Source organism: Rana temporaria, chromosome 9 (assembly GCF_905171775.1).
Source record: "Rana temporaria chromosome 9, aRanTem1.1, whole genome shotgun sequence".
Classification (NCBI taxonomy): Eukaryota; Metazoa; Chordata; class Amphibia; order Anura; family Ranidae; genus Rana; species Rana temporaria.
Window position 1 is genome coordinate 18,203,493 of NC_053497.1, and position 27,983 is coordinate 18,231,475.

The window sequence follows — 27,983 nt, forward strand, 5'->3', positions numbered from 1 at the left end:
CACGCAGCAGAACCCATCTCCACCATCAGGACCCCCGGTTGAACACTGGTTAGTACTTAGACTCTGCACCTCGAGTGAGTCTGCTTCATCAGCCAGGGTGACCTGCTTCTGTACTTATCTAGCTGGTCAGTGGAAGCCTCTCTACTATTATCACAAGTGGTTATGTGATCGTCCAGTCCTTCTTACACCCCCTCCCCTCCGATCTGAGCGCAGGTGTATTGTATGACTCATGCACACAGCTTTATAAAGACCAGAAAACTTGCTCCTTGATAATTAAATTTAGTATAGAAGATGTTACATGAACACTGGATTTTCGATCACTAGTGAACAGTACGGTAAAATCAAATGAATACAGGAGATTCTTACCTGGACTCCAAAAGTGCCCAGCACTATGCTACAGAATATTAGGTTTGCAAAAATACCATCAAATACATTCCTCTCTCCGTGGATTTTGCGTGCATTGATTTCATTAAACAACTGCATCATGACAAAGGTGTTAAAAATGATGGTGTAATGTTCTGAAGGAGGGGAGTGCAGCGGGGCGTTTCTCCCACTGTCAATGTCAAAGATGAGTTCACCTACAAGGCAAATATGAACAAAAGCAACCGTTTAGCGTTATTTCTTGAAATAAACCAAATAAAAATGTACCAAAAACACAATAGAAATCCTAAGATTTTATCTATTTACAATATTTTTGGGGGGTCTGAGAGAATTTCCCAAATATGTCCTAGTTTGTATGTTACTTGGAGTTCTGTCTTCTTTTTACAAATATATATATTTTTTTAAACTTCAGAATAGAGGAGGGAAGAAAATGAACCCCTGTGTCTTCCATGGGCAGATTAATCTCCTCTGTCTTGGTGACCACGGAGACAAAAGGTAACTTCAGCTGGCTGGTGGGGACCATGGAAATTAGTTATGCCACGTACACATGATTGGAATTTTCAACAGGAAAAGTTTGATGTGAGCTTTTGGTCGGAAATTCCGACTGTGTGTAGGCCCCATCAGACTTTGAGAGCTGGTTCTTCAATTTTTTAGACGGGAAATTCTAATCTTCTGTATGCAATTCCGATGCGCAAAAAAAACACGCATGACCCGAATCAATTTGACGCATGCTCAGAATCATTGAACTCCATTTTTCTTGGGTCGTTGTAGTGTTGTACGTCACTGTCTTTTTGGCGGTCGGAATTTTGTGTGACTGTGTGTATGCAACACAAGTTTGAGCCAAAATTCCGTCTGAAAAAAAATCTACGGTTTTCTTGTCGGAATTTCCAATCGGCATGAGATAGGACAAAGATTGTCTAGTACAGATGCCAAGGGCAAACTCCTGTATTATCAACATTGAAACCATTGAAAGAATTGGTAAGAAGGATGCAGTCAACTCTTCTTGGAAAATTCAGTTAAACCTTTGACTCAAAAATCCTTTTCCTTTTTTTTAAATCCCTGGATACAGGAGGGAAGGCATTGAACCCCTGTGTCTTCCATGGGCATTATAACCTCCTCGATCTGTCTATCTGTCCTGGTGACCCCTGAGACAATAAGTAAGTTCAGCTGTCTGGTGGGGACTGTGAGAATGAGTTAGACAGGGCAAAGATTGCCAGGTATAGATGCCAAGGGCAACCTCAGTATTCTCAACGTTGGAACCATTGGAAGAATTGGTTAGAAGGATTACGTCAACTCTTATTGGAACACTCAGTAACACGTAGGGCTCCAAAATCATTTTCCTTTCATTTCATAAAATCTCTAGATACAGTAGGGGAGGCATTGGACCCCTGTGTCTTCCATGGGCATTATAACCTCCTCAATCTACCTGTCCTGGTGACCCCTGAGACAATAAGTAAGTTCAGCTGGCTGGTGGGGACTGTGGGAATGAGTTAGACAGGAGAAAGATGGTCAGGTACAGATACCAAGGGCAACCCTGGTATTCTCAACATTGGAACAATTGGAAGAATTAGTAAGAAGAATAAAGTCACCTCTTATTGGAACATTCATTTACACCTAGGGCTTCAAAATCCTTTTCCTTCATTTTTTTAAATTCCTGGATAGAGTAGAGAAAGCATTGAGCCCCTGTGTCTCCCATGAGTAGATTAACCCTCCAGATCTGTCCTAGTGACCACTGAGGCAGCAGGTAACTTCAGTGGCAATAAGTTAGGGGAAGGATTGCCAGGTACAGATGCCAAGGGCAACCCTGGTATTCTCAACATTGGAAACAATGGAAGAATTGGTAAGAAGGATTAAGTAAACTCTTGCTGAAACTTTCAGTTACACCTAGTGCTCCAAAATCCTTTTCCTTCATTAACTTTCAAAACATGTTTTTAAATTCCCAGATAGAGTAGGGAAAGAATTGAACCTGTGTCTCCCATGGACAGATTAACCCAGCTGTCACTGAGACAGAAAGTTACTTCAGCTGGCTGGTGATGGTGGCAGGGAGTTTGATAGGAAAAAAGACTGTCAGGTACAGATGGCAAAGGCGACCCCTGGTATAGTCACCACTGGAACCATTGAAATATTTGGTAAGAAGGATAAAGTCAATTCCTCCTGGGACATTTAATTATACTGGGGAATCTAGAGCCCCAAAATCTTTTATAAAGAAATGAAAAATAAACCTCAGAGGTTCTAACCTTTCCCTCCCCTGTCAAAGGCTCTGGCTTAATTATTCTATAAACAGGTTATTTTAAATGAGTAATTAAGGAAAATAGGGTCAATGGTGGAGTATCATCACTTGACCAACGAAACCATCTTTATTAACACTTACCAACAAACAACAATGTGAAGATGATGATGAGTTGGTAGACTGCGTGACCAAGTATATTTTTCATCATGGTGCGAGAAATAAGGGGTTTGTTTCTTCCGTAGGGTTTGCGTAGAAGCAGTGATTCTGTTGGGGGTTCTGTTGCTAACGCCAGGGATGCAAAGGTATCCATAATTAGATTGACCCAAAGCATCTGCACGGCTTTTAGTGGTGAGTCCTAAGTATTAAGCAAATTGAAAAGTTAAAAGGAAAATAATTTTATTTGCCACAAAGTTTCTGAATTCTGATAGATTTTTGCCTTTCTACAGTGATGTCATGGAAATGCACTTTAGTGGGTGGGGAAGAGATAATGGAGGCGTGTAACAATCACTGAACTTCCAAGTCCTTATTTGATCACTTTACCAGTTTAACCATGTCCTGCTTCCACTGTAGATTAACCTTCCCCTGCATGATGCTGGGGGAAAGCTAGCAGCTAACATCAGGTATAAAGAAACCTGCGCTAGGATATCAAAGGTCTGAGGCTGCTGCCTTCCTAAAATGACTATCCCCTCGAGGACAGGATAAATAGGTATGAATGAGTAGGAATGGTGGCGCTGCCTAAGTATATGCCTGTATCTGTGTGGGCCTAGTATTGGTCCACCCAGAGCAGAGTCAACTGTGGAGTAGCCCAATATTCTCCGTTGGACTGAATGGATACTACGCTGATAGTAGTTCCAAAACTACACAGTAGCTAAAGAGCAACCACTCTGAGGCTGTCAGTTACACTTAGAGTGCTTTATGGGTAAGTCCTGACGTTAGACGCCTACAGAGGTGTTAAGGTGGTAAGTTACTAGACAGTGAAATGCCTTAAGTGCCAGGGTGCACCTGAGTTTGAACAAGAGGTGCTGTCTCTATGTAATAGCAATACCAGGTATGGAGTTCCTAAATGTAAGCGTGTGCTTGCATGGGGAACATAAATATGGGACGGATATCATGTATATATATCGCTGGAAGATGTGTCAGGTTGTAAGTGGATATATGCCAAAAACCAACAATAATATGTACATCACATTAAGTATCAGCAAGATATATGAAAATTGTACAAATCCCAGTGTCATCAATCCAACCTGTGATCAGGTCGGGCAATTATACTCAATATTGTCCGTGACCCTAGATTGTAGGGGAAAAAATTGATGGTGTATAGCAGCCTATAGGTGTCACATATATAGTCCATACATGTCCATAAATCATTAAGCATAGAAATACAGAAATCCTGATAGTGCAATTGGAGTCCGATAGCAGAGTATAGATGTGGTAAAGGGGTGCTCCTACGACACACTGCGCCGTGATCCCGGTGCTCCCCTCAGGATTCCCCACTCACCAGATAGAAGTCCCCTCTTGGGGTGGCGTGCATATAATGTGGGGTCCTGTGTCCGTTACTCCGCTCCTGTCCTTCCTCCAAAAAGAGATGTTAGGCTCCCGATATTCCCAAGGTTCTGCTTCCTTGTTTCCTCAAAAGAAAAATCCAAGAGCTCCAATGGTGTGATAAAGTATGAGACCACGTGGTATAACAAAAATAGTGGTATTTATTGGTTGATAAAAATAAATGAATTATGTATTTATAACCTGCTGTAGAGCTGACTAATGCAGCAATGTAGTAGTACCAATACCCACGCTACTCCAATAATGGAGTGTGCGGATGAGGGTAAAAAAAATCAATATTAAAAGTCCATAGTGAATGGCAAATATAAAAACCAAAAGATAAATAAAATCAAAAAAACCAATAGTTAAAAAATCCGTGGTCTACAGCGGGCAGCAGTGCAGGCTTCAAGTAAGCGGCGTGTGTCGGTACTAGCCTGTCTGTAAGCCCAACGTGTGCTGCCTAGGTGTTTGGCGTGCGCTCCAACCAAACCACCAGCCGTAACCCGGAAGTTCCGTGACCCGGAAGTGACGTAACGTAACACGTGACGTAGCGTAGCCTGACGTACGTTTCGAAATCTGGTTCGTCTTCTGAGGCTTCAGAAGACGAACCAGATTTCGAAACGTACGTCAGGCTACGCTACGTCACGTGTTACGTTACGTCACTTCCGGGTCACGGAACCTCCGGGTTACGGCTGGTGGTTTGGTTGGAGCGCACGCCAAACACCTAGGCAGCACACGTTGGGCTTACAGACAGGCTAGTACCGACACACGCCGCTTACTTGAAGCCTGTACTGTTGCCCGCTGTAGACCACGGACTTTTTGACTATTGGTTTTTTTGATTTTATTTATCTTTTGGTTTTTATATTTGCCATTCACTATGGACTTTTAATATTGATTTTTTTTACCCTCATCCGCACACTCCATTATTGGAGTAGCGTGGGTATTGGTACTACTACATTGCTGCATTAGTCAGCTCTACAGCAGGTTATAAATACATAATTCATTTATTTTTATCAACTAATAAATACCACTATTTTTGTTATACCACGTGGTCTCATACTTTATCACACCATTGGAGCTCTTGGATTTTTCTTTTGAGGAAACAAGGAAGCAGAACCTTGGGAATATCGGGAGCCTAACATCTCTTTTTGGAGGAAGGACAGGAGCGGAGTAACGGACACAGGACCCCACATTATATGCACGCCACCCCAAGAGGGGACTTCTATCTGGTGAGTGGGGAATCCTGAGGGGAGCACCGGGATCACGGCGCAGTGTGTCGTAGGAGCACCCCTTTACCACATCTATACTCTGCTATCGGACTCCAATTGCACTACCAGGATTTCTGTAGTTCTATGCTTAATGATTTATGGACATGTATGGACTATATATGTGACACCTATAGGCTGCTATACACCATCAATTTTTTCCCCTACATTCTAGGGTCACGGACAATATTGAGTATAATTGCCCGACCTGATCACAGGTTGGATTGATGACACTGGGATTTGTACAATTTTCATACATCTTGCTGATACTTAATGTGATGTACATATTATTGTTGGTTTTTGGCATATATCCACTTACAACCTGACACATCTTCCAGCGATATATATACATGATATCCGTCCCATATTTATGTTCCCCATGCAAGCACACGCTTACATTTAGGAACTCCATACCTGGTATTGCTATTACATAGAGACAGCACCTCTTGTTCAAACTCAGGTGCACCCTGGCACTTAAGGCATTTCACTGTCTAGTAACTTACCACCTTAACACCTCTGTAGGCGTCTAACGTCAGGACTTACCCATAAAGCACTCTAAGTGTAACTGACAGCCTCAGAGTGGTTGCTCTTTAGCTACTGTGTAGTTTTGGAACTATTATCAGCGTAGTATCCATTCAGTCCAACGGAGAATATTGGGCTACTCCACAGTTGACTCTGCTCTGGGTGGACCAATACTAGGCCCACACAGATACAGGCATATACTTAGGCAGCGCCACCATTCCTACTCATTCATACCTAGCTAACATCAGGCTCTGCTGCTAACTAAAACCTGGTACATACCAATAGTTCGTACAGTGGCTCCAACCAGAGCTGTCAGTTCTAACGATCGGACATTAGTACAGCGCTAAGCTCTTGTGTTCTGACAGGGGGACGCCTCCACCCCGCCAGAAAACTGTCAGAGCGCTGAATGGTAGCTGGTTGGCTGCTGGTTTTACAAACGGCTTCCTTCTGTCAAACGGACCGACATACACACAGGGCGAATGTCGTCTAGTTTTTATTGAACCGGCTGATGTCCCCCGACATTCGGTCAGTATATACTAGGCATTACAGACTTAGCTGTCCCTTACAGCAGCAAAACCCACTAACATTCAGGAACCATCAGAGTTGTTTCTAATCATGTAAATACATAGTGGAGAGGGACTCAGGTCAGGACAGAGTCCTTCAAGAACTTGTGAAGGATCCGAACAGGAGGCACAGAGAAGAGTCAGAGAGGACAGCAGGAGCTAGTACTGCCGGACAAGTCTTCAGGAGGGAACCACTGGTAGCAGCCAGGAGGGCTGGTGAGTGACATGAGCAGTCGGGAGGACTGATGAGGCATGCCGGAGAGGACTGAAAGGAAACAGAGCTAGGTGTGGAGCCGGTGAGGATTGCAATGTCACGGGCAGTGGAGTCAGGCAGCTGCAGCCAGGGGAGCTGGCAGGGCCTGAACAGGACTTACTGGGAGCAGTAGTCCACCGAGGACACCTAGCACTAAAGACTTCCTATTTCTATTTTTGCTACATTAAAGAGGCCTGCGGTCTCTGTCTGCAAAGGGCAAGTTGCTTATGCCTGGCTGAGCCAGTGTCGGGCCTAACAATGTGATAGCTGTGCCTGAGAAATAAGTGATGTGCTGGAGAGAGAGAGAGAGGAACAATCTGCCAGCAAGTGATGTGCTGGAGAAGACTGGAGTAACCAAATGTGTATATATAGTTGTTCCTACTGATTGCTGTACAGTCAGTTAATTGTTCATTCCACTGGGCAACCCATAAATTCCCTTACCCATCCTAGTTAAATTTCCTCAATAAAATACCGAAAACAAAACTATAGACTGTTCATTGTCTCCAATGTATTGGGAAGTGGATGGCGGACTGGGCAGGGTGACAGATGGGCCATATCACTTAGCAGCCCCTACGGGGGTACTGCTACACACACACACACACACACACAATGCTCCAGCTCTCTGCCCTCCTCCCCTGGATAACACTGCTGCCTTATACACACAAGGCTCTCTTCTCACCTCTGCAGCCCCCCTCCTCCATTCGGCATCAGACTGCTACTTTAACACTACTGACTCATCATTGGATCTCACCTCCTTATCCAACCATGTGCTCGAGCTTAGTTCTCCCTCCCACAATCAATGATCAGTGTTGCCATTGAAAATCACCTCCTTCTTTGCCTCCGGATCTCTGCACTACTCCTGGCGCCTCCCCCTGAGTTCACAAGAGCCGGAACTACAGAGGAGACAACGGGTATCCATGTGCGTTAGCGCATTGAGAACAACATTGGACGGTATATATCTGCCACAATGTTGAGTTGCGGCAGAACCCCTGTGGACCACTAAAAATATTAGTAGTCCACGGACCACTGGCTGGTGGCCGCTGGTTTAAACTGCGGCTCAACAGAACAAGATGACACAGGTAAGACACAGTTGGGCTAAGTTGAAAATCTTTACTTTGGAATTTTTTCATCAGTTATCTGGAAAGTTTGAGGGACTCTAGTGATTTAATGAAGCTGATTTACTGAAGACTTTGAGAATCATAATTTAAAAAATTATGTGAATATTCACCAAATTTATCCAATCATGCAAAAAAGCATCTGCACATGATTGGCTGCGCAAAGTGATCAGGAATTTACTTTTCAAATGATTGGGAATCATCATTCTGTTAGCATAACTGCTTCGTGGATCTGGCCCTAGAACTTTAGTGTGGTGCCTCGATTTTTTGACTAAAATGTTGCATTCACATCACGTGGCTTCTGTGCAACCAACATATGACTTTGTTGCCCCATTGGGTCTCCATTAGTAAAGTTGTGATAAAACCATTTTTTTTTAACAGGCAGGCTCTATTTACTCAAGACTACAGCACCATCAATTCACCACTTAATGGGTGGCTGTCATGACGGAGTACATACTGACCTGAGTGATGCAGGCCCCAGTAAACGCCACAATCACAGCGACCACGTTGACGGTCAGTTGAAACTGAAGGAATTTGGAAATGCTGTCGTATACGTTGCGGCCCCACATAACAGCTTTGACAATGCTGGAGAAATTGTCATCTGTTAGGATGATATCTGAGGCTTCCTTGGCGACATCTGTGCCTGCCAAACCCTAAAGATCCGAAGAAAAAAAAACATATTACTAAATACAAATGATATAATAATTACCTTCCAGATCTTGAATTTATATCATTTTATGCTCATTTAAAGTTCAACTATAACATATTCTAAAAATGAATACCAATGTAACTAGCTTTGTGTATTTGGTAATGCACATGTCCATGGCCCAGATTCACGTAGGGCGGCGTAACTTTGTGTGGGCGTAGCGTATCTTGTTTACGCTACGCCGCCGCAACTTAGAGAGGCAAGTGCAGTATTCACAAAGCACTTGCGTCCTAAGTTACGGCGGCGTAATGTAAATGGGCCGGCGTAAGCACGCGTAATTCAAAGTAGGCTGGTAGGGGGCGTGTGGTATGCTAATGATTCGTGACTCCACGTAATTGACGCTCCTAACGAACGGCACATGCGCCGTCCGTGAAAGTATCCCAGTGCGCATGCTCCAAATTACGCCGCAAATAGTCAATGCTTTAGACGTGAACGTAACTTAGGTACAGCCCTATTCGTTTACGACCTACGCAAACGACGCAAAATTCGTCGCTGTCCCGACGTCCATATTTAACATTGGCTACGCCTCATATAGCAGGGGTAACTTTACGCCGGAAAAAGCCTTACGTAAACGACGTTAATCAATGCGCCGGGCGCACGTATGTTTCTGAATCGGCGTATCTAGCTCATTTGCATATTCGACGTGGAAATATACGGAAGCGCCCCTAGCAGCCAGCGTAAATATGCACCCCAAGATACGACGGCGTAGGAGACTTACGCCACTCGTATCTAGGAATAATTCATGCGTAACTGATTCTAAGAATCAGGCGCATAGATACGACGGCGCACATTCGGACTTACGACTGGGGACGTGGAGTTACGCCGTCGTAAGTCGTTTGTGAATCTGGGCCCATGTGTCTAGTTTAAAACTGACCTCCAGCCTTCCTTTTAGACTTGCCCAGTTGTATAGGTTCCTCTCCTGTACTGAAACTGCTTACTCTAATTTCACTGCACACTGTGAGGTTCTCACAATAGAAGCTGAAGCAAATCGGATACAGCCCTCCTTTTTTTCCTGGCTGGAGGATATCCAGTATCATCTTTTGTTTTCCTTTCTCGCAACCAAGCAGCAGGGGGAATCTGCCCAGCACAGGGTGATTAGGGTGTGACCAGGCACACCTGGCACACCCTGTGCGCACGCCTATGCACGCGAGCTACCAGGGGAGCAGGAGAAGAGGTAGATAAAACTGCTAACAGGTAACAGGAAAATACAGCCAGTTAAAATCCAACGTGTTTCAGCAAGCCAAAATGCGTTGTTTTTTTTCTGGCTGTATTTTTCTTGTTTTCAGCAAAGTACAGCCACGTAGCTGATTTACATTGATGTGCCGGCATTTCTGTGTGGTCTTTGATGCAGGGCACCAGATTGGAGTGCAGGTTGCAGTGTTGTTCCATGGGTTTTTCAATAGCATAGAGCCCCCTACAGGTGGGAAGGCTAACTGTACTTGCCTACATTTGACACAGAAATACATCCTGAGACTAATCGTGAGGTTGTATAAACAGTACAGTTGTATATACGATTTTATGAAGATATCTCAATTATAACCAGAGGTATGAAAATGGCATACAGCTTAACTCAAAACCTAGACTGCAGATACCAGGCAGGCAAATGTGGCAGTGGAGGGGGAGAGGGTGTAAACAAGCGTAACTTCCCCTTTTGAAAGAAGTTCCACTTTAAATAGGGGTTTTAGTTTGTGGTGTTCCGATTTAGTTTAGTTCCACTTTAATGGTAATCTGACTTAGCTAAAAAATTATATAGGCAGCACTAAAATAAAAATAAATTATAATCAAAAAAGTCCACACAAAAAGTCCATCTTTCATTTCTGGAATCACCCAGGGTGTAAATCGAAAAACTAGAGCGAATAAAGATTTCCTCCACCCAACAGCAACACACTGGATCTCTTACAGCAAGCAGTGGACCATTAGATTATAGGTGGTTAAATAGGCATGGTAAATACACAAGATAGTCCCGTCTCCACCAAAGGTAACAAGCACCTGGATCTTGTGCAGCCCTCACATATGATAGGTTCATACATCAAGCCAATATGAATCCTCATGCTGTAGTATATCAAGCCAATATGAATTTATTCCAATAAGATTTCCAAAATACTCACATTCCATATGTTAAAAACAAGCATGTCATAAAGTAAAAACGATCAAACGTTTCCAAGCAGCAAGATGACTGCGTGCAACGCATATAGCGCCGTGATGTCAGATACCAGGCTTCACCCTATGAGTTTTGTCCAATGAGGAACATTGTCGGGGCTCACTGGAGGAAACGCGTAGGATGGAGCCTAGCATCTGACATCATGACGCTAAATGCCATCTTGCTGGTTGGAAATGTTGGTTGGTTTTTACTTTATGACATATGCTAGTGATGTGGATGAGGCCCTGATACAACCTCAGGATTACCCATTCTGCCGTTTGATTCAAATTAATAAGGTGAGAGCATGCAAACCAGAGAGAGATTTCACATCCTCACCTTTTCTCAGCTCAGTCCCAACAGAGGGAGTGCCTGGAGCCTGCTGGCTCTTTATTAAAACCACAGAATCACAAATACATGCATTTGATTGGTTAGCTTACACATTTCCCAGCCCCCTTACCCATTTTACCCTCCCTCTCCCTGTGACGTCTGTAGCACATGGCACCCTCATAGGTCAGTTCATATAGGGATGGTTTTCTCCCACAAGTCCACGTGTCATTCAGGCATAGAAAAGTTCCTTTCACAGTCACACAAGCTTCGAGGGGAGGGGTCCTTGCACAAGGAGCATATTTGGAAACAGTTCTTTTCATCATGAGACACAAAATTCCTTTGATGGAATGAAGACAGGAAAGGAGGGGAAGGGAGGTTGAACACATTTGTAACATGAGGGGAAAATGGAGGATGAAAGCATCTGCTCTTAATAACATGTCCTTTTGTTTCTCCATTTCAAACAATAACTTTTTACAATGTAATATCTGCTTCTTCATATTTTCAATGCTGAGTTCATTACTTTAAAACAATATCTGATATAAAATCCTCAAGGAAAATAAGCAGTATTGATCATACCCATACATGCATATGCATAATGCGTATAAAAACAAATAAACAGTATAAGGAATATAGGAAAGAGAAACATTTCAGTGATTCTAATAATAAAAAGAATTAGCCTAATTTGAAAATAGGGATTTTAGAATCATCCACCACACTAGTTTTTAACAAAATGCGAATGTGAGTATTTTGGAATTCTTATGCCGTGTACACACGGTCGTTTTTTGTGATGAAATAAAACAAAGTTTTTTATCATGAAACAAAACGACGTTTTTCAAACTTCATTTTAGAAAAAGACGTTGCCTACACACCATCGTTTTTTCAAAATGCTCTAGCAAAGCGCGGTTACGTTCAGCACGTACGACGGCACTCTGTTCCATTCAAGCTTGCATCATAACTTGCTTCTGAGCATGCGTGGGTTTAAAAACGTTGTTTTAAACGTCGTTTTACCCACACACTATAATTTTAAATGACACAAGAGACGACGTTTTGAAAAACGACATAAAAAATTTAAGCATGCTCGAATTTTTTTTTGTCGTTTTTCAGAAGACATAAAACGACGTTTTCCCCACACACGGTCATTTTAAATGACGTTTTTAAAAATGTCGTTTTTTTTCATCACAAAAAACGACCGTGTGTACGCGGCATTATTGGAATAAATTGATATTGGCTTGATATACTACAGCATGAGGAGTCGTTTTCTCTCATTCAATGTATGAACCTGCGGATCTATAAGATGTGAGGGCTGAACAAGATCCAGGTGCTTGTTACCTTTGGTGGAGACGCGACCATCTTGTGGATATACCATGCCTGTTTTACCACTTATAATCGAATGGTCCACTGCTTGCGGTAAGAGGCCCAGTGTGTTGCTGTTGGGTGGAGGAAATCTTTATTCACTCTAGTTGTCCGATTTACACCCTGGGTGATTCCAGAAAGGAATGATGGACTTTTTGTGCCAGCATTAGTGGACTTTTATGAGTATAATTTATTTTTATTTTAGCGCTGCATATACCAATTTTATCTGTGTTATTGTTATCAACATTTTTATGCTAGCTGCTCCCTAGGATCTAAACGCAATGAACATTCCTATTTCTAATCTGATTTAGGGCTGATAACAGTTTATAAACTCCATACAATGCAATCATTAATGGCTGTGGAGAATAGATGCTTTCCTGGGGTTACCGTATTTGCCGGCGTAAAAGACGACCGGGCGTATACGACGACCCCCTAATGTTCCAGCTAAAATGTTGGTTTTGGGATATACTCACCGTATAAGATGATCCCTTCCTACTAGTCATGCCTCGCCTCACCTCACTGTGCCATTACATGCCAGACTGTGCCATTACATGCCAGACTGTGCCACCATTACATGCCAGACCGTGCCACCATTACATGCCTCACTGTGCCACCATTACATGCCAGACTGTGCCACCATTACATGCCAGGCTGTGCCACCATTACAAGCCCCACTGTGCCATAACATGCCTCACTGTGCCACCATTACATGACTCACTGTGCCACCATTACATGCCTCACTGTGCCACCATTACATGCCTCACTGTGCCACCATTACATGCCTCACTGTGCCACCACATGCTCCACTGTGTCACTGCATACATCACTGTGCCATTGCATGTCTCGACGATCCCTTACCTTATCCCTGACATGCAGAATCTGTCAGACCGAGACCGTCCATTTTTCAAAAGCCACGCCTCCTCCTCGTGCTGTTCCGTTCCCAGGAGACACTGTGTTCAGTGTTCCGCCTATCAAGGATGCCCTCTCGTCCGAGACCGAGGACGAGAGGGCATCTGTGATAAGCGGAACACTGAACAGAGGCTCTGCTGGGAAGCTTAGTGTTCCACCCATCAAGGAACAGCAGAAGGAGGAGGCGCGGCTTTTGAAAAATGGACGGCCGCGGTCTGCATGTTAGGTTACCGGCGTATAAGATGACCCCCGACTTTTAAGAAGAATTTCAGGAGGTTAAAAAGTCGTCTTATACGCCGGAAAATACGGTATATGTTTTGGGTGCCCTGTGTTCCTCCCCGTCACTCTACTAGACATGCCAAATGACAGGGCTGGAAAGTTGTTGTCACAATATGATTTCACCGATGATAATGTAATTTCCTCCAGTCTTTTTATACATGCAAATCATCCACGGGAAAGCCACAAATTGAATTACCATTGCAAATCCAACATCTGCTTTTTTGAGCGCTGGGCCATCGTTGGTGCCATCTCCCGTCACTGCCACCACTTGACGTTGTTCACCGATTGTGCTGTCAATTATCCCTGGAAATAAAGAAAAGGGTTAGGGCAGTCATTGCACATAGTGATGTAAAATTGACATCCTTTTTTTTCTCACAAATAGAGCTTTCTTTTGGTGGTATTTGATCACCTCTGCGGTTTTTATTTTTTGCGCTATAAACAAAAATAGAGTGAAAATTTTGAAAAAAAAAAAACACAATATTTTTTACTTTTTGCTATAATAAATATTCACAAAAAATATATAAAAAAACAATTTTTTTCCTCAGTTTAGGCCGATACGTATTCTTCTACATATTTTTGGTAAAACAAAAAAATCGCAATAAGCGTTTATTGATTGGTCTGCGCAAAAGTTATAGCATTTACAAAATAGGGGATAGTTTTATGGCATTTTTATTAATATTTTTTTTTTTTACTAGTAATGGCGGCGATCAGCATTTTTTATCGTGACTGCGACATTATGGCGGACACATTGTAAACCGTTGACACATTTTTGGAACCATTGTCATTTTCACAGCGATCAGTGCTATAAAAATGCACGGATTACTGTGAAAATTACACTGACAGTGAAGGGGCGCTGTAGGGGTTAGGTGTTCCCTAGGGAGTGATTCTTACTGTAGGGGGGATGGGCTGTGTGTGACAAGACAGTGATCACCGCTTCCGATTACAGGAAGTGGTGATCACTGTCATTGTCACTAGGCAGAGCGGGGAGATGCTTGTTTACATCAGCATCTTCCCATTCTAACTCACGGTGAGACAATCGCAGGACCCGCGGTCGGGCTCACAGAGCTCGTAGCGGGGGCGCGCGTCCACAATGCCGCGATCTTAAAGGGGACGTAGAGGTACGTCCTTCTGCCTGTCCGAGCCATGCTGTCGACGTATATAGTCGTGCGCTGGTCGGCAAGCAGTTAAAAACATTTTAGGCCTGAAGATTACTTAAAGTGGAGTTCCAGCCATATTTGTATTTGTTAAAAGTCAGCAGCTCCAAAAAGTGTAGCTGCTGACTTTTAATAAACAGCCACTCACCTGTCCCACGGTCCAGCGGTGTACTCACCCACACTGTGTTCTCCCCATGTCCTCAAATTTTACATTAAGGGGCACTCTGATGGGCAAATTTTATGTTAAGGGACACATTTTGTTGTGCCCATCAGAGTGCCCCTTAATATAAAAATGTGCCCATCAGGGTGTCCCTTAACATAAAACTTGCCATTAGAGTGTCCCTTAACATAAAATGTGCCCATCAACGTGACCCTTATTTTATGTTTAGGGGCACGCTAATGGGCACATTTTATGTTAAGGGGCACTCTGATGGGGACATCTGATTTAAGAAGGCACTCTGATGGGAATGACTGATGTAAATGAGTGCTGTGATGGGGACCCCTGATGTAAAGGGGCGCTGTGATGGGGACACCTGATGTAAAGGGGCGCTGTGATGGGGACACCTGATGTAAAGGGGCACTGTGATGGGACACCTGATGTAAAGGGGCGCTGTGATGGGGACACCTGATGTAAAGGGGCACTGTGATGGGACACCTGATGTAAAGGGGTGCTGTGATGGGGACACCTGATGTAAAGGGGCACTGTGATGGGACACCTGATGTAAAGGGGCGCTGTGATGGGGACACCTGATTTAAAGGGGCACTGTGATGGGGACACCTGATGTAAAGAAGCACTGTGATGGGGACAAATGGGGACTTGAGATTTGGACCTCGGCCCAAAATTTTAGTGACCGGACCTCCTTGAATTTTAATTCAAAACCCCCTGCCCTAGACCATCACTGACCCACCACCAAACCGCTCATGCTGAACAATGTTAGAGGCAGCATAAAGTTCTCTGTGGCTTCTCCAGACCCTTTCACGTCTGTCACATGTGCTCAGGGTGGACCTGCTCTCATCTGTGAAAAGCATGGGGCACCAGTGGCGGACCTGACAATTCTGGTGTTCAATGGAAAATGCCAATCGAGCTCCACAGTGTCCGGCAGTGAGCACAGAGCACACTAGAGAACTCTCAGGCCACCCCCATGAAGTCTGTTTCTGATTGTGTGGTCAGAGACTTTCACACCAGTGGCCCGCTGGAGGTCATTTTGTAGGGCTCTGGCAGTGCTCATCCTGGCACAAAGGAGCAGATACCAGTCCTGTTGATGAGCTAAGGACCTTCTACGGCTCAGGCAGTTACTCTAGGAGAGCTGGACAGTCTCCTGGAATCTCCCCCATGCTCTTGAGACTGTGCTGGGAGACACGGCAAACCTTCTGGCAATGGCACGTATTGATGTGCCATCCTGGTTGGACTGCCTGTGCAACCTTTTATAGGGTCCAGGTATGGCCTCGTGCTACCAGTAGTGACACTGACCCTAGACAAGTGCAAAACTAGTGAAAAACTGTCGAAAAAAGAGGAGTAGGGGAAAAAAATGTCAGACATCTCCACCTGAAAAACAATTCCTGTTTTGGAGGTCTTCTCATTGTTGCCCATCTAGTGCACCTGTTGTTTATTTCAATTACCAGCAAAGCAGCTGAAACTGATTAACAACCCCCTCTGTATACAACCCTCCCCCTCTGTAGACACCCCTCCCCCTCTGTATACACCCCTCCCCCTCTGCTACTTAACTGACCAGATCAATATCCCAGGAGTTCTGAGTCAAAAGCGTTCCTTACATTTTTTTGAGCAGTGTATTTATTGCCAACATTGGTTAAGCTTGGCATAAAGGGCCATATTCTTAAACAAGTTAACAAGTTCTTAAACCGGCGTAATTCGAATTTCCCGCCGGTGTATCATTGTTTTGTATTCACAAAACAAGATACGCCGGATTTAGGCTAGGATTCGACTAGTGTAAGTCACTTACACTGTCGGATCCTAAATGTAATTACTCTGCCGGCCGCTAGGTGGCGTTTACGTTAAGGTCTCATTTGTTTATGCAAATGAGCCTGATACGCCGATTCACGTACGAAATCGCGTCGCGTAACAGTCGCTAACGTCGTTTGCGTAGGCGTAAGGTTACCCCTGCTATATGAGGGGTAACCTTACGTCAGTCCCACGTAGGCCATGTTAAGTATGGCGTCGGGTCCGCGTCGTGTTTTCCCGTCGGGCACGTTGTTTTACTAAGTCGTCCGCGAATACGACTTTACGTCAATGACGCACACGTTGGTGTCATTGACGTTTTACACCGAGAACTGGAGCATGCGCACTGGGCTATTTTAAGCCTGGCACATGCCGTTAGAATCGGGGGCGCGCTTAATTTAAATACAAGCCGCCCCCTTGGATTTACGCTGCCATACGCGGGGCCATTTACACCACGCCGCCCCAAACTACGGAGCAAGTGTTTGGGGAATACAGCACTTGCTCCTGTAGGTTGGGGCGGCGGAGTGTAAATGGCTTACGCGACGCGCGCCCAAAAACTACGGGAATATGGCCCAAAGTAATTATCCATCCTCTATGTGGAGGGTCGCTTGGGATGCCATGATCTTTCAGGTTCTGCACAGTCAGGTTTCCCCTCCACACACTGACCACAGGAGGTTCCTTACTTGGCACTGCCACCATTTACAGACCACCTTGTTTTATTATTATTATTATTTTTTTTTACAATGAATACAAGGTGTTCTCTGATTGGTTTGGAGTAGGTCAGCATGTTCTCCACCCCTCCTCTCCACCTTGCCAGAAAACACCTTGGGCACTTTCTGCTTGACCAGTCACTGCTGCTCTCTCTTCTTGTCTCTGCCCCTCTCCTTTTCTGTAGAAGGCCCCTCCCACAGCTCTGCTCTCTGCACAGACTACATACCGCACAGTGATGACATCACTGCTACTTTACAAGGTAATATATATCTGTATTTGCAAAAACATCTGGGGCCAGATCCACGTAGATCGGCGTAATTTTAAGCAGGCGTAGCGTATCGTAGTTACGCTACTCCGCCGCTACTTTAAGAGGCAAGTGCTGTATTCACAAAGCACTTGCGTCTAAAGTTACCGTTGCGTAGCATAAATGTGTCAGCGTAAGGGCGCGTAATTCAAATGACAAAGATGTGGGCGTGTTTTATGTTAATGCAGCTTGACCCCACGTAAATGACGTTTTTTTGGAACGGCGCATGCGCCGTACGTGGGGGTTTCCCAGTGCGCAAGGTCCAAATTAACCAGCAACAAGCCAATGCTTTCGACGTGAACGTAATTCTACGCAAAGCCCTATTCGCGAACATTTTACGCAAACAACGGAAATTTTTACGCTGGCCCGACGTCCATACTTAACATTGCGTACGCTTCATAGAGCAGGGGTAACGTTACGCCGAAAAAAGCCTTACGGAAACGACGTAAAAAAATGCGCCAGGCCGGACGTACGTTTGTTGGATCGTCGTATCTAGCTCATTTGCATACTCTACGCGGAAATCAACGGAAGCGCCACCTAGCGGCCAGCGTAAATATGCACCGAAGATCCGACCGCGTACTAAGACGTACGCCAGTCGGATCGAGCCCACATTCAGTCGTATCTTGTTTTGTGGATACAAAACAAAGATACGACGGGGCATCGTAGAAATTACGCAGCGTAATTTCTTTGTGGATCTGGGCCCTGGTATACAAAAAGTGGATTTATTCCCTTTGTGGCTAATGAGGAATATAATACAGTATTAATGTCTGAAGTTTAGCTTTTATGCCGTGTACACACGATCGGTTTATCCGATGAAAACAGACCGATGTTTTTTTTTCATCGGACAAACCGATCATGTGTGGGCCCCATCGGTCTTTTTTCCATCGGTGTAAAAAAATAGAACATGTTTTAAATTTTTCCGATGGATAAAAAAACGATAGTAAATTCCGGTCGTCTGTGTGGAACTTCATCGGAGAAAAAAACACGCATGCTCAGAATCAAGTCGACGCTCGGAAGCATTGAACTTCATTTTTCTCGGCTCGTCGTGGGGTTTTACGTCACCGCGTTTTGGACGGTCGGAATTTAGTCTGATGGTGTGTAGGCAAGACTGATGAAAGTCAGCTTCATCGGATTTCCGACTAAAAAATTCATCGGATTCTATTCCATCAGATATTCGATCGTGTGTACACGGCATAACAGTTTTTTGTTTTTGTTTTTTAGAAATGTATGCAGTACCTAATCGTGGCCACTAGATGTCAACATTCCCCCAACATTTACCAAACTCCAAAGGTGGGACTATTATTCCTTTTTGTCCTTTTACTTGGGCGATTGGGTGCAGTTTAAAGTTAATTGGGCGCAGATAGGCGACATCTATTAATTAATACCTTTTACAAGAGTGTGTTTATCAGTTGGCGAAGACCGGGCAAGCACACGCAACTTCGGCCAGATTTTATCCAGACGTTCTTGTTCTATCTAAGAAAGACAATCCACATGTTACTACAATCACTGATATATACAGTACAACACATATATTATATATATACACACACATATATATACACACACACACACACTATATACACCCTAGAGAATAAAATGACGGTCATCGCAATACTTTTTGTTACACCGTATTTGCGCAGCGGTCTTACAAGCGCGCTTTTTTTTGGAAAAAATTCACTTTTTTGAATTAAAAAATAAGACAACAATAAATTTGGCCCAATTTTTTTATATATTGTGAAAGATAATGTTACGCCGAGTAAAATGATACCCAACATGTCAAGCTTAAAAATTGCGCCCGCTCGTGGCATGGCGTCAAACTTTTACCCTTAAAAATCTCGATAGGCGACGTTTAAAAAATTCTATAGGTTGCATTTTTTGAGCTACAGAGTAAGTCTAGGGCTATAATTATTGCTCTCGCTCTAACGATCGTGGCGATACCTCACTTGTGTGGTTTGAACACCGTTTTCATATGCGGGCGCTACTCGCGAATGCGTTCGCTTCTGCGCGCAAGCTCGTCGGGACGGGCGCTTTAAAAAAAGTTTTTTTTTGTTTTCTTATTTATTTTTATTGATTTTATAGTTTTTAACACTGAAATAAAAAAAAAAAATTATCACTTTTATTCCTATTACAAGGAATGTAAACATCCCTTGTAATAGAAAAAAGCATGACAGGTCCTCTTAAATATGAGATCTGGGGTCAAAAAGACCTCAGATCTCATATTTAGACTTAAATGCAAGAAAAAAAAAAAAAATATGGAAATTTTGTCATTTAAAAAAATGACAACAAAAAAAATGTCTCTTTAAGACGCTGGGCGGGACTGATGTTTTGACGTCACTTCCGCCCAGCAATGCTATGAGGACGGGTGGGGGCCATCTTGCCCTCACTCGCATCCTCACACAACAGGCAGCAGCACCCGATCGCCCCCGCCGCTACCGACGGCTCCGGTAAGCGGCGGAGGGCACGAGAGAGCGGCGGGAGCCCTCTCCCGCCACCGATAACGGCGATCTTGCGGCGAATCCGCCGCAGAGACCACCGTTATCGTTTACAGGCCCGCCCACTGAAGAGATGGATACCTCGGTTGTGGCAGCAGCTGCTGCCGTTACTGAGATATCCATCTTTAAAAACAGAACGTATATATACAGTGGGCGGGCGTTAACCGGTTAAGGCAAAAAAGCTGTCCAAACCTGCCTGGCTTTATGTGAAAAAGTAATTGCCCCCTAAACCTAATAACTGGTTGTGCCAATCTTGGCGGCAACTAGTGGCGGCTGGTGCTCAAAATTTTTGGGGGGGCGCAAAGGAAAAAAAAATTGCAGTCTCACTGTGCCCAAACGCAGCCACTGTTACATGCCATCAATTCGCACCACTGTGCCATCAATTCGCACCACTGTGCCATGCCATTAAACGCAGTCACTGTGCCATCAATTCGCACCACTGTGCCATGCCATTAAACGCAGTCACTGTGCCATCCATTGTCACCACTGTGCCATGCCATTAAACGCAGCCACTGTGCCATACATTGTCACCACTGTGCCATGCCATTAAACGCAGCCACTGTGCCATCCATTGTCACCACTGTGCCATCCATTGTCACCACTGTGCCATACATTGTCACCACTGTGCCATGCCATTAAACGCAGCCACTGTGCCATACATTGTCACCACTGTGCCATGCCATTAAACGCAGTCACTGTGCCATCCATTGTCACCACTGTGCCATGCCATTAAACGCAGCCACTGTGCCATACATTGTCACCACTGTGCCATGCCATTAAACGCAGCCCCTGTGCCATACATTGTCACCACTGTGCCATGCCATTAAACGCAGCCACTGTGCCATCCATTGTCACCACTGTGCCATCCATTGTCACCACTGTGCCATCCATTGTCACCACTGTGCCATGCCATTAAACGCAGCCACTGTGCCATACATTGTCACCACTGTGCCATGCCATTAAACGCAGTCACTGTGCCATCCATTGTCACCACTGTGCCATACATTGTCACCACTGTGCCATGCCATTAAACGCAGCCACTGTGCCATACATTGTCACCACTGTGCCATGCCATTAAACGCAGTCACTGTGCCATACATTGTCACCACTGTGCCATGCCATTAAACGCAGCCACTGTGCCATCCATTGTCACCACTGTGTTATCCATTGTCACCACTGTGCCATGCCATTAAACGCAGCCACTGTGCCATACATTGTCACCACTGTGCCATGCCATTAAACGCAGTCACTGTGCCATCCATTGTCACCACTGTGCCATGCCATTAAACGCAGTCACTGTGCCATACATTGTCACCACTGTGCCATGCCATTAAACGCAGCCACTGTGCCATCCATTGTCACCACTGTGCCATGCCATTAAACGCAGCCACTGTGCCCTTTAATGGTCGCCGCTGTGCCAATTGTCCCCACTGTGCCCTGTAAATTGCTTTCTCCCCCCCCGCCCGGCACTTACCTTTACTGGAGTCAGGCATCCACGTCCCACGATGTCTTCTCCCGCCCTCGATGACTGACAGGCGTCTCAGCCAATCAGGTTACAGGTAGCCAGAACCAGCCAACGTGATTGGCTGAGACGCCTGTCATCTTATTCAAGGGGCGTACAGTCTGTGCGCTCCGAGAATAAGCTTCCGGGACCCGAGGGCTGTATTGGGAAAGCCTATCAGAGCCGTTGGCTTTGATAGACATTTCCCTACAGCCAACCAGCTGGCGTTATTCAGATGGCCGGACATTGAGTGCCGACCATCTGAATAACAACGGCAGCGGCGAAAATAACATAGATTTGTGCAATGCATGAATCTATGTTATATTAGACTCAGTGGCGGTGAGAGCCAGAGGGGGCGGCGCTCCAGCGCCCTCTATGGACGAACCGCCACTGGCGGCAACTACTGGAATTTACGGTAAGCGTTTGTGATAACTGCCAATGAGTCCTTCACATTGCTGTGAAGCATTTTTGGCCCACTCTTCTTTGCAGAATTGTTTTAATTCGGCCACATTGGATGGTTTTCCAGCATGAACAGCCTGTGTAAGGTCATGATACAGCATCTCAATTGGATTTAAGTCCGGGCTTTGACTAGGCCACTCCAAAACCTAAATTTTGCTTTGTTTGAACTATTTGAAGGGGGACTTAGGCCTCGTACACACGATAGGTTAAACAGAGGACAACTATAGAACTATAAGACTTTGCACAGCATATCGCCATATACGTATTTATCGGCGTATATCGCGCACTATTTTCCCCTTAAAATAAGGGGGAAATCGTGGGGGCGATATACGCTTCCCGCGCTCAGTTTGAAATCCTGCGCTGACATATACCGAGTGCAGTACACTCGGGTACATTCGGCTAGTCTCGGCTTCACTCGTGCTCACGCATAAACGTCACAGAGCGTGAGCGCGAGCGACGCCGAGCCTTGCCGAATGTACCCGAGTGTACTGCACTCGGTATATGTCGGCGGAGGCGTTCGAACTGAGCGCGGGAAGCGGGGACTCGACTTGAGGCGCGCGCTGGAGAAGCCGGGAGGACACCATCGAGGCCGGACACGGACGCCAGACCGGAAGATGGACGCTGGGAAGACACCAAAACTGTAAGTAAAATCATATAACTTTATTTTTACAGGAATTTCGGGGGCAACTTTAGGGGTGCGCGGTATACGCGGGAGCGCGTTATACCGCGATAAATACGGTACTGTATATCTCATATTAAAATATTATAATATGGAATTTGATTATATCTCCATAGATAGTGGGCAGAGGGCATGCCTACTGGTGTGCAGGCCAGGCATCAAGGTAGGGTGGGTCTTTGTCAAGAGGTTTTGTTGAGGCTACAGTGGAGTTTGGTACGGCCCCATTTCTTTACCAGTGCAGAAAGAGGCTGAGTTTTGAGGAAGGTGTGAGGGGTCGTAACATGTTAGAGCAGAAAACAAACCTCTCCTTTCTCATTCCTGATTCGTCGATTGAATTCCTTTCCTTCCAAGCACAGGAAGTCCTCCCCAGGCTGGATGATGCCACATTTGGCTGCGATGGCTCGTGCCGTGTTGATGTTGTCCCCTGTGACCATGCGAACTGTGATTCCTGCACGCTGGCATTTCCGAATAGCTTCTGGCACCTGAGGGATGAAGTTAAAAGTTAGGCTCCTGGTCAATGTATAAAGGTCTAAAAAAAATGGAGGATGATTAGCTCAAAGAGGAATCTCTGGATAAAAAAGCCCCAGCAAAATGTCAGACAGTCAACTAAACCAGGGGTCTCCAAACTACGGCCCATGGGCCTGAAGTGGCTTTTGCCTTTTTCTTGGGCACTATTCCTCCCACTAATATGAGGCACTATTCCTCCCACTGGCACCAACAAGGGCCATTATTCCTCTTTACAATACAAATGATGGGGCACTATCCCTCCCACTGACACCAATGATGGGGCACTATCCCTCCCACTGACACCAATGATGGGGCACTATCCCTCCCACTGACACCAATGATGGGGCACTATCCCTCCCACTGACACCAATGATAGGGCACTATTCCTCCCACTAATACCAACAAGGGGGTACTATTCCTCCCACTGATGCCAATGATCGAGCACTATTCCTTCTACTGACACCAATTATGGGGCACTATTCCTCCTACTGACACCAACAAGGGGATGCTACCCCCCCCCCTACTAACACCAATGATGGGGCACTATTCCTCCCACTGACACCAACAAGGGGATGCTATTCCTCCGACTGACACCAATGATGGTGTATTATTCCTCCTCCTACTGACCACAGGCTGTATGTAGTTTTTATACTCCTAACTGATCACAAAGCTTAACCACTTAGGACCCGGACCTTTAGGCAGGTAAAGGACCTGGCCAGTTTTTGCGATTCGGCACTGCGTCGCTTTAACTGACAATTGCGCGGTCGTGCGACATGGCTCCCAAACAGAATTGGCGTTCTTTTTTTCCCACAAATAGAGCTTTCTTTTGGTGGCATTTGATCACCTCTGCGGTTTTTATTTTTTGCGCTATAAGCAAAAATATAGCGACAATTTTGAAAAAAAATGCAATATTTTTTACTTTTTGCTATAATAAATATCCCCCAAAAATATATAAAAAAAATATTTTTTTTCCTCAGTTTAGGCCGATGCGTATTCTTCTACCTATTTTTGTTAAAAAAAATAGCAATAAGCGTTTATCGATTGGTTTGCGCAAAATTTATAGCGTTTACAAAATAGGGGATAGTTTTATTGCATTTTTATTATTTTTTTTTTTACTACTAATGGCGGCGATCAGCGATTTTTTTCGTGACTGCGACATTATGGCGGACACTTCGGACAATTTTGACACATTTTTGGGACCATTGTCATTTTCACAGAAAAAAAAATGCATTAAAAATGCATTGTTTACTGCGAAAATGACAATTGCAGTTTGGGAGTTAACCACAAGGGGGCGCTGAAGGGGTTAAGTGTGACCTCATCTGTCTTTCTAACTGTAGGGGGGTGTGGCTGTAGGTGTGACGTCATTGATTGTGTTTCCCTATATCAGGGAACACACGATCAATGACGGTGCCACAGTGAAGAACGGGGAAGCTGTGTTTACACACACCTCTCCCCGTTCTTCAGCTCCGGGGACTGATCGCGGGTCTCAAGCGGCGATCGGGTCCGCAGGTTCCGGAGCTTCGGACCGGGTCGCGGACGCGCGCCCACGGCTGGGCACTTAAAGAGGACGTACAGGTACGTGCTTGTGCCCAGCCGTGCCATTCTGCTGATGTATATCTGCAGGAGGCGGTCCTTAAGTGGTTAAGGATGGCTAAAGGACAGTAAACTGGCTCTTTGTTTAAAAAGTTTGGAGACCCCTGAATTAAGCAAAAAAAAAAAAAGAGGCCCAGACTTCAAAGTTAAAGTGGAGTTCCAACCATAAATATAACATTACATCAGTAGTTTTAAAAAAATGTCATTAGTCCTTTAAGAATTTTTTTTTTTAGATGCCTTCAAAGTGTTGTTGCTAGGCAGAATAGTTAATCTTCCCTCTTCCTGCACCTAGGTGCTTAATGCTTCCTAACCTACACCGCACAGACTCCTGGGAATGTAGTGGGTGTAACTTTCCAGGAGTCTGTGCACTCCCCAGTCTCAAAGAATCATGTGACTTGGACAGCACAGGTGCTGAAACCTGATCTGACACTGCTTGTGCAGCACTGAGCATGTGCGAGGTCTGCAAGGCTGAAATCCAGGAAGTCATACAGTCTGGCTTCATGATGCCCACACTTAAGATGGCCACAGTCAATTTCTATTTTATAAAGTGTCTAAATGCTGTAACAACCTAACAAAACGGACCTTAGTTTACAGACTAACTTTACTAGAATACATTAAGCTTGTGTATTACAGGGGTATTTATATTTAAAAAGTGAAATTGTGGCCGGAACTCTGCTTTAAGTTGAATGGGATATTAGAATATAAAGCTTAGGGTGTCCTGCGACAACCAAACGCTTTATATGCTAATGTCGCATTTCATATTTAGGCCGATAAAGACCCCATTCTATCCAGAAAATGATTTATTAACAAATCATTATATATAGTTTATCATACAGTGGGTGTACCTGACCCTCTTGATATCAGCCCCTTGTGCTAAGACTGGGAACAGGAAGGGTGGCAGTGCCAGCCAATCAGGTTTTACTGCATTGCATAGTGCTGTCCAGAAGTGGAGACAGCATAATGAGGAGCTCATTCATTTGACTAAAGGATTTAATATATCTTTAGAAAGGTGAAATTAACATTTTGCCTGTTTTCACCTCTATAGATTCACCATCCTCGGTCAAGTGCATTCTATTATTTTCAATGGAGGGAGAGACTTGGTTTTTTGAAGGATACCCATACCTCCCAACCGTCCCAGATTTCGCGGGACTGTCCCGTGATTCGCGGCAAATCCTGCCGTCCCGTGATCAGTGCTAGAGTCCCGCGAATCCGCGGCACCCCCACCCCCCGCGATTACCGCGATTCGCGTTAAATCCCGCGGTCCTGCGATTCGCGGTAAATGCTGCGGTTGGCGATAAACAACTTTGTTCCGTGGCCCCCCCCACTCAACAACTCTGATCCACGGAATCGACCCCCCCCCCCCCCGCTCAACACAACAGCTTTGAACAACTCCGTTGGGAGGTATGCTTATTTGTCCCTCATTCTGAAGTTGAAAAGTTGGGAGGTATGGGATACCTGGTTTTGTTTTTTTCTGTTTGGACAAATGGATAATGTGTTGTATGCAGGTGACAGGTCCACGTTAATTGATCCACATTTATATGATAGAGAATATGCCCACCTCCGGCCTGACAGGGTCTTCTATTCCCACCACAGCAATACATGTCAAGTCTCCCACTATCTCATTCTCGTTTTCCCACTCTGGCTCAGGTACTCCTTGGAAGTCTCGGTAGCCAATGCAGATGGTGCGCAGTCCGTCACACGCCATTGGCTCGATGACCTTCTTTACCATCTCATCACGATCTCGGGGCCGAAAAGTGCGGAGGTCACCCGCAGCATTTAAGATGTTTGTACACCTGGCACAAGAAAAAAAAAGTACATATTGGCACCGGCCATGATACAATTACTCTAGTGCTGATCTGCTACAACCCCCCCCCCCCAAACTGAAACCAAACCTGGTAAGGATGCAGAACCATATGAACAATAAACTATATGGCTTAAATTTATAGGCACCTGACCATCACACCTACCTATATGTCCCAAGGGTATGTGGACATCTGACCATCACCCCTACCTTATAACTAAATATGAAGACACTTGGCCAACAGACTTACTTATGTGACCAAATGTATGTGGACACCTGACCATCACACCTACATATATGACCAAACATTTGAGGACACATGACTATCACACCTACCTATATGACCAGCCGTATGAGGACACCTGACCATCACACCTACCTATATGACCAAACATATGAGGACACATGACTATCTCACCTACCTATATGACCAGCCGTATGAAGACACCTGACCATCACACCTACCTATATGACCAAACATATGAGGACACTTGACTATCACACCTACTGTTAGATTTTGAATTTATTACTATTTTATGTGATAAAGGTCTTTGAGAATTAATATTTAAACATGGCCATTTTGAGGTTTCTTGAGGACAGACGAAGGTCAGTTGCTGTGTAGGTTACATCTATTTTTGGAGTTCTACGTCAAGTCAATGGGTGGAGATGTGTTACTTAATATATACAAGTGGGTGTTACGTTTGACAGGAGCATCACCACCTTTCTTGGAGCTATTCTAAAAGAAATTATGCTTAGCTCGGCTTTTAAAACAGTATAAGAATCCATGTGGTGTGAGTAGCTAGTAAGGACCTCAGGGTCACCCGACCCTGCAGGGAGATGAGGGTAGGAAGCCCACCCAGCAGGAAGCTTCCACTATGGAAGCCCAGCAGAAAGATGATGTACCATCATATCATACCGTCTGAAACCTTCTGAATTACCATCTTGCCATGTGATTACCAGCTGTCATTATGTAAGCATTGACTGTTTGCTTGTCTATCTTGAAGAATAAACTTCGTACTTTGGAAGAAAACCTGAGTCTTGAATATTGGGAACAAAGGGCCAGATTCACAGAAGAGATACAACGGCGTATCTCCTGATACACCGTCGTATCTCTTGTCCTATCTATGCGGCTGATTCATAGAATCAGCCGCATAGATAGCCCTAAGATCCGACAGGTGTAATTGTCGGATCGTCGGATCTTAGGATGCAATACTTCGGCCGCCGCTGGGGGGATTTTGCGTCG

The 27,983-nt window shown here is 44.8% G+C and overlaps 1 protein-coding gene across 8 annotated transcripts in view; it reads right to left on the reverse strand.

Moving 5' to 3' along the window:
• ATP2B3 (ATPase plasma membrane Ca2+ transporting 3) overlaps nt 1-27,983 on the reverse strand; it is a 436,284-nt gene that overhangs the window by 42,710 nt on the left and 365,591 nt on the right. For all 8 annotated transcript variants that reach the window (XM_040322885.1, XM_040322884.1, XM_040322888.1 and 5 more), the window contains 7 exons: nt 26,498-26,732; nt 23,142-23,321; nt 19,094-19,181; nt 13,779-13,885; nt 8,330-8,521; nt 2,753-2,966; nt 367-578 (listed from right to left, as the gene is read on the reverse strand). In XM_040322885.1, coding sequence (XP_040178819.1) covers nt 367-578; nt 2,753-2,966; nt 8,330-8,521; nt 13,779-13,885; nt 19,094-19,181; nt 23,142-23,321; nt 26,498-26,732 — 1,228 coding nt within the window. The remainder of the gene's footprint in view (nt 1-366; nt 579-2,752; nt 2,967-8,329; nt 8,522-13,778; nt 13,886-19,093; nt 19,182-23,141; nt 23,322-26,497; nt 26,733-27,983) is intronic.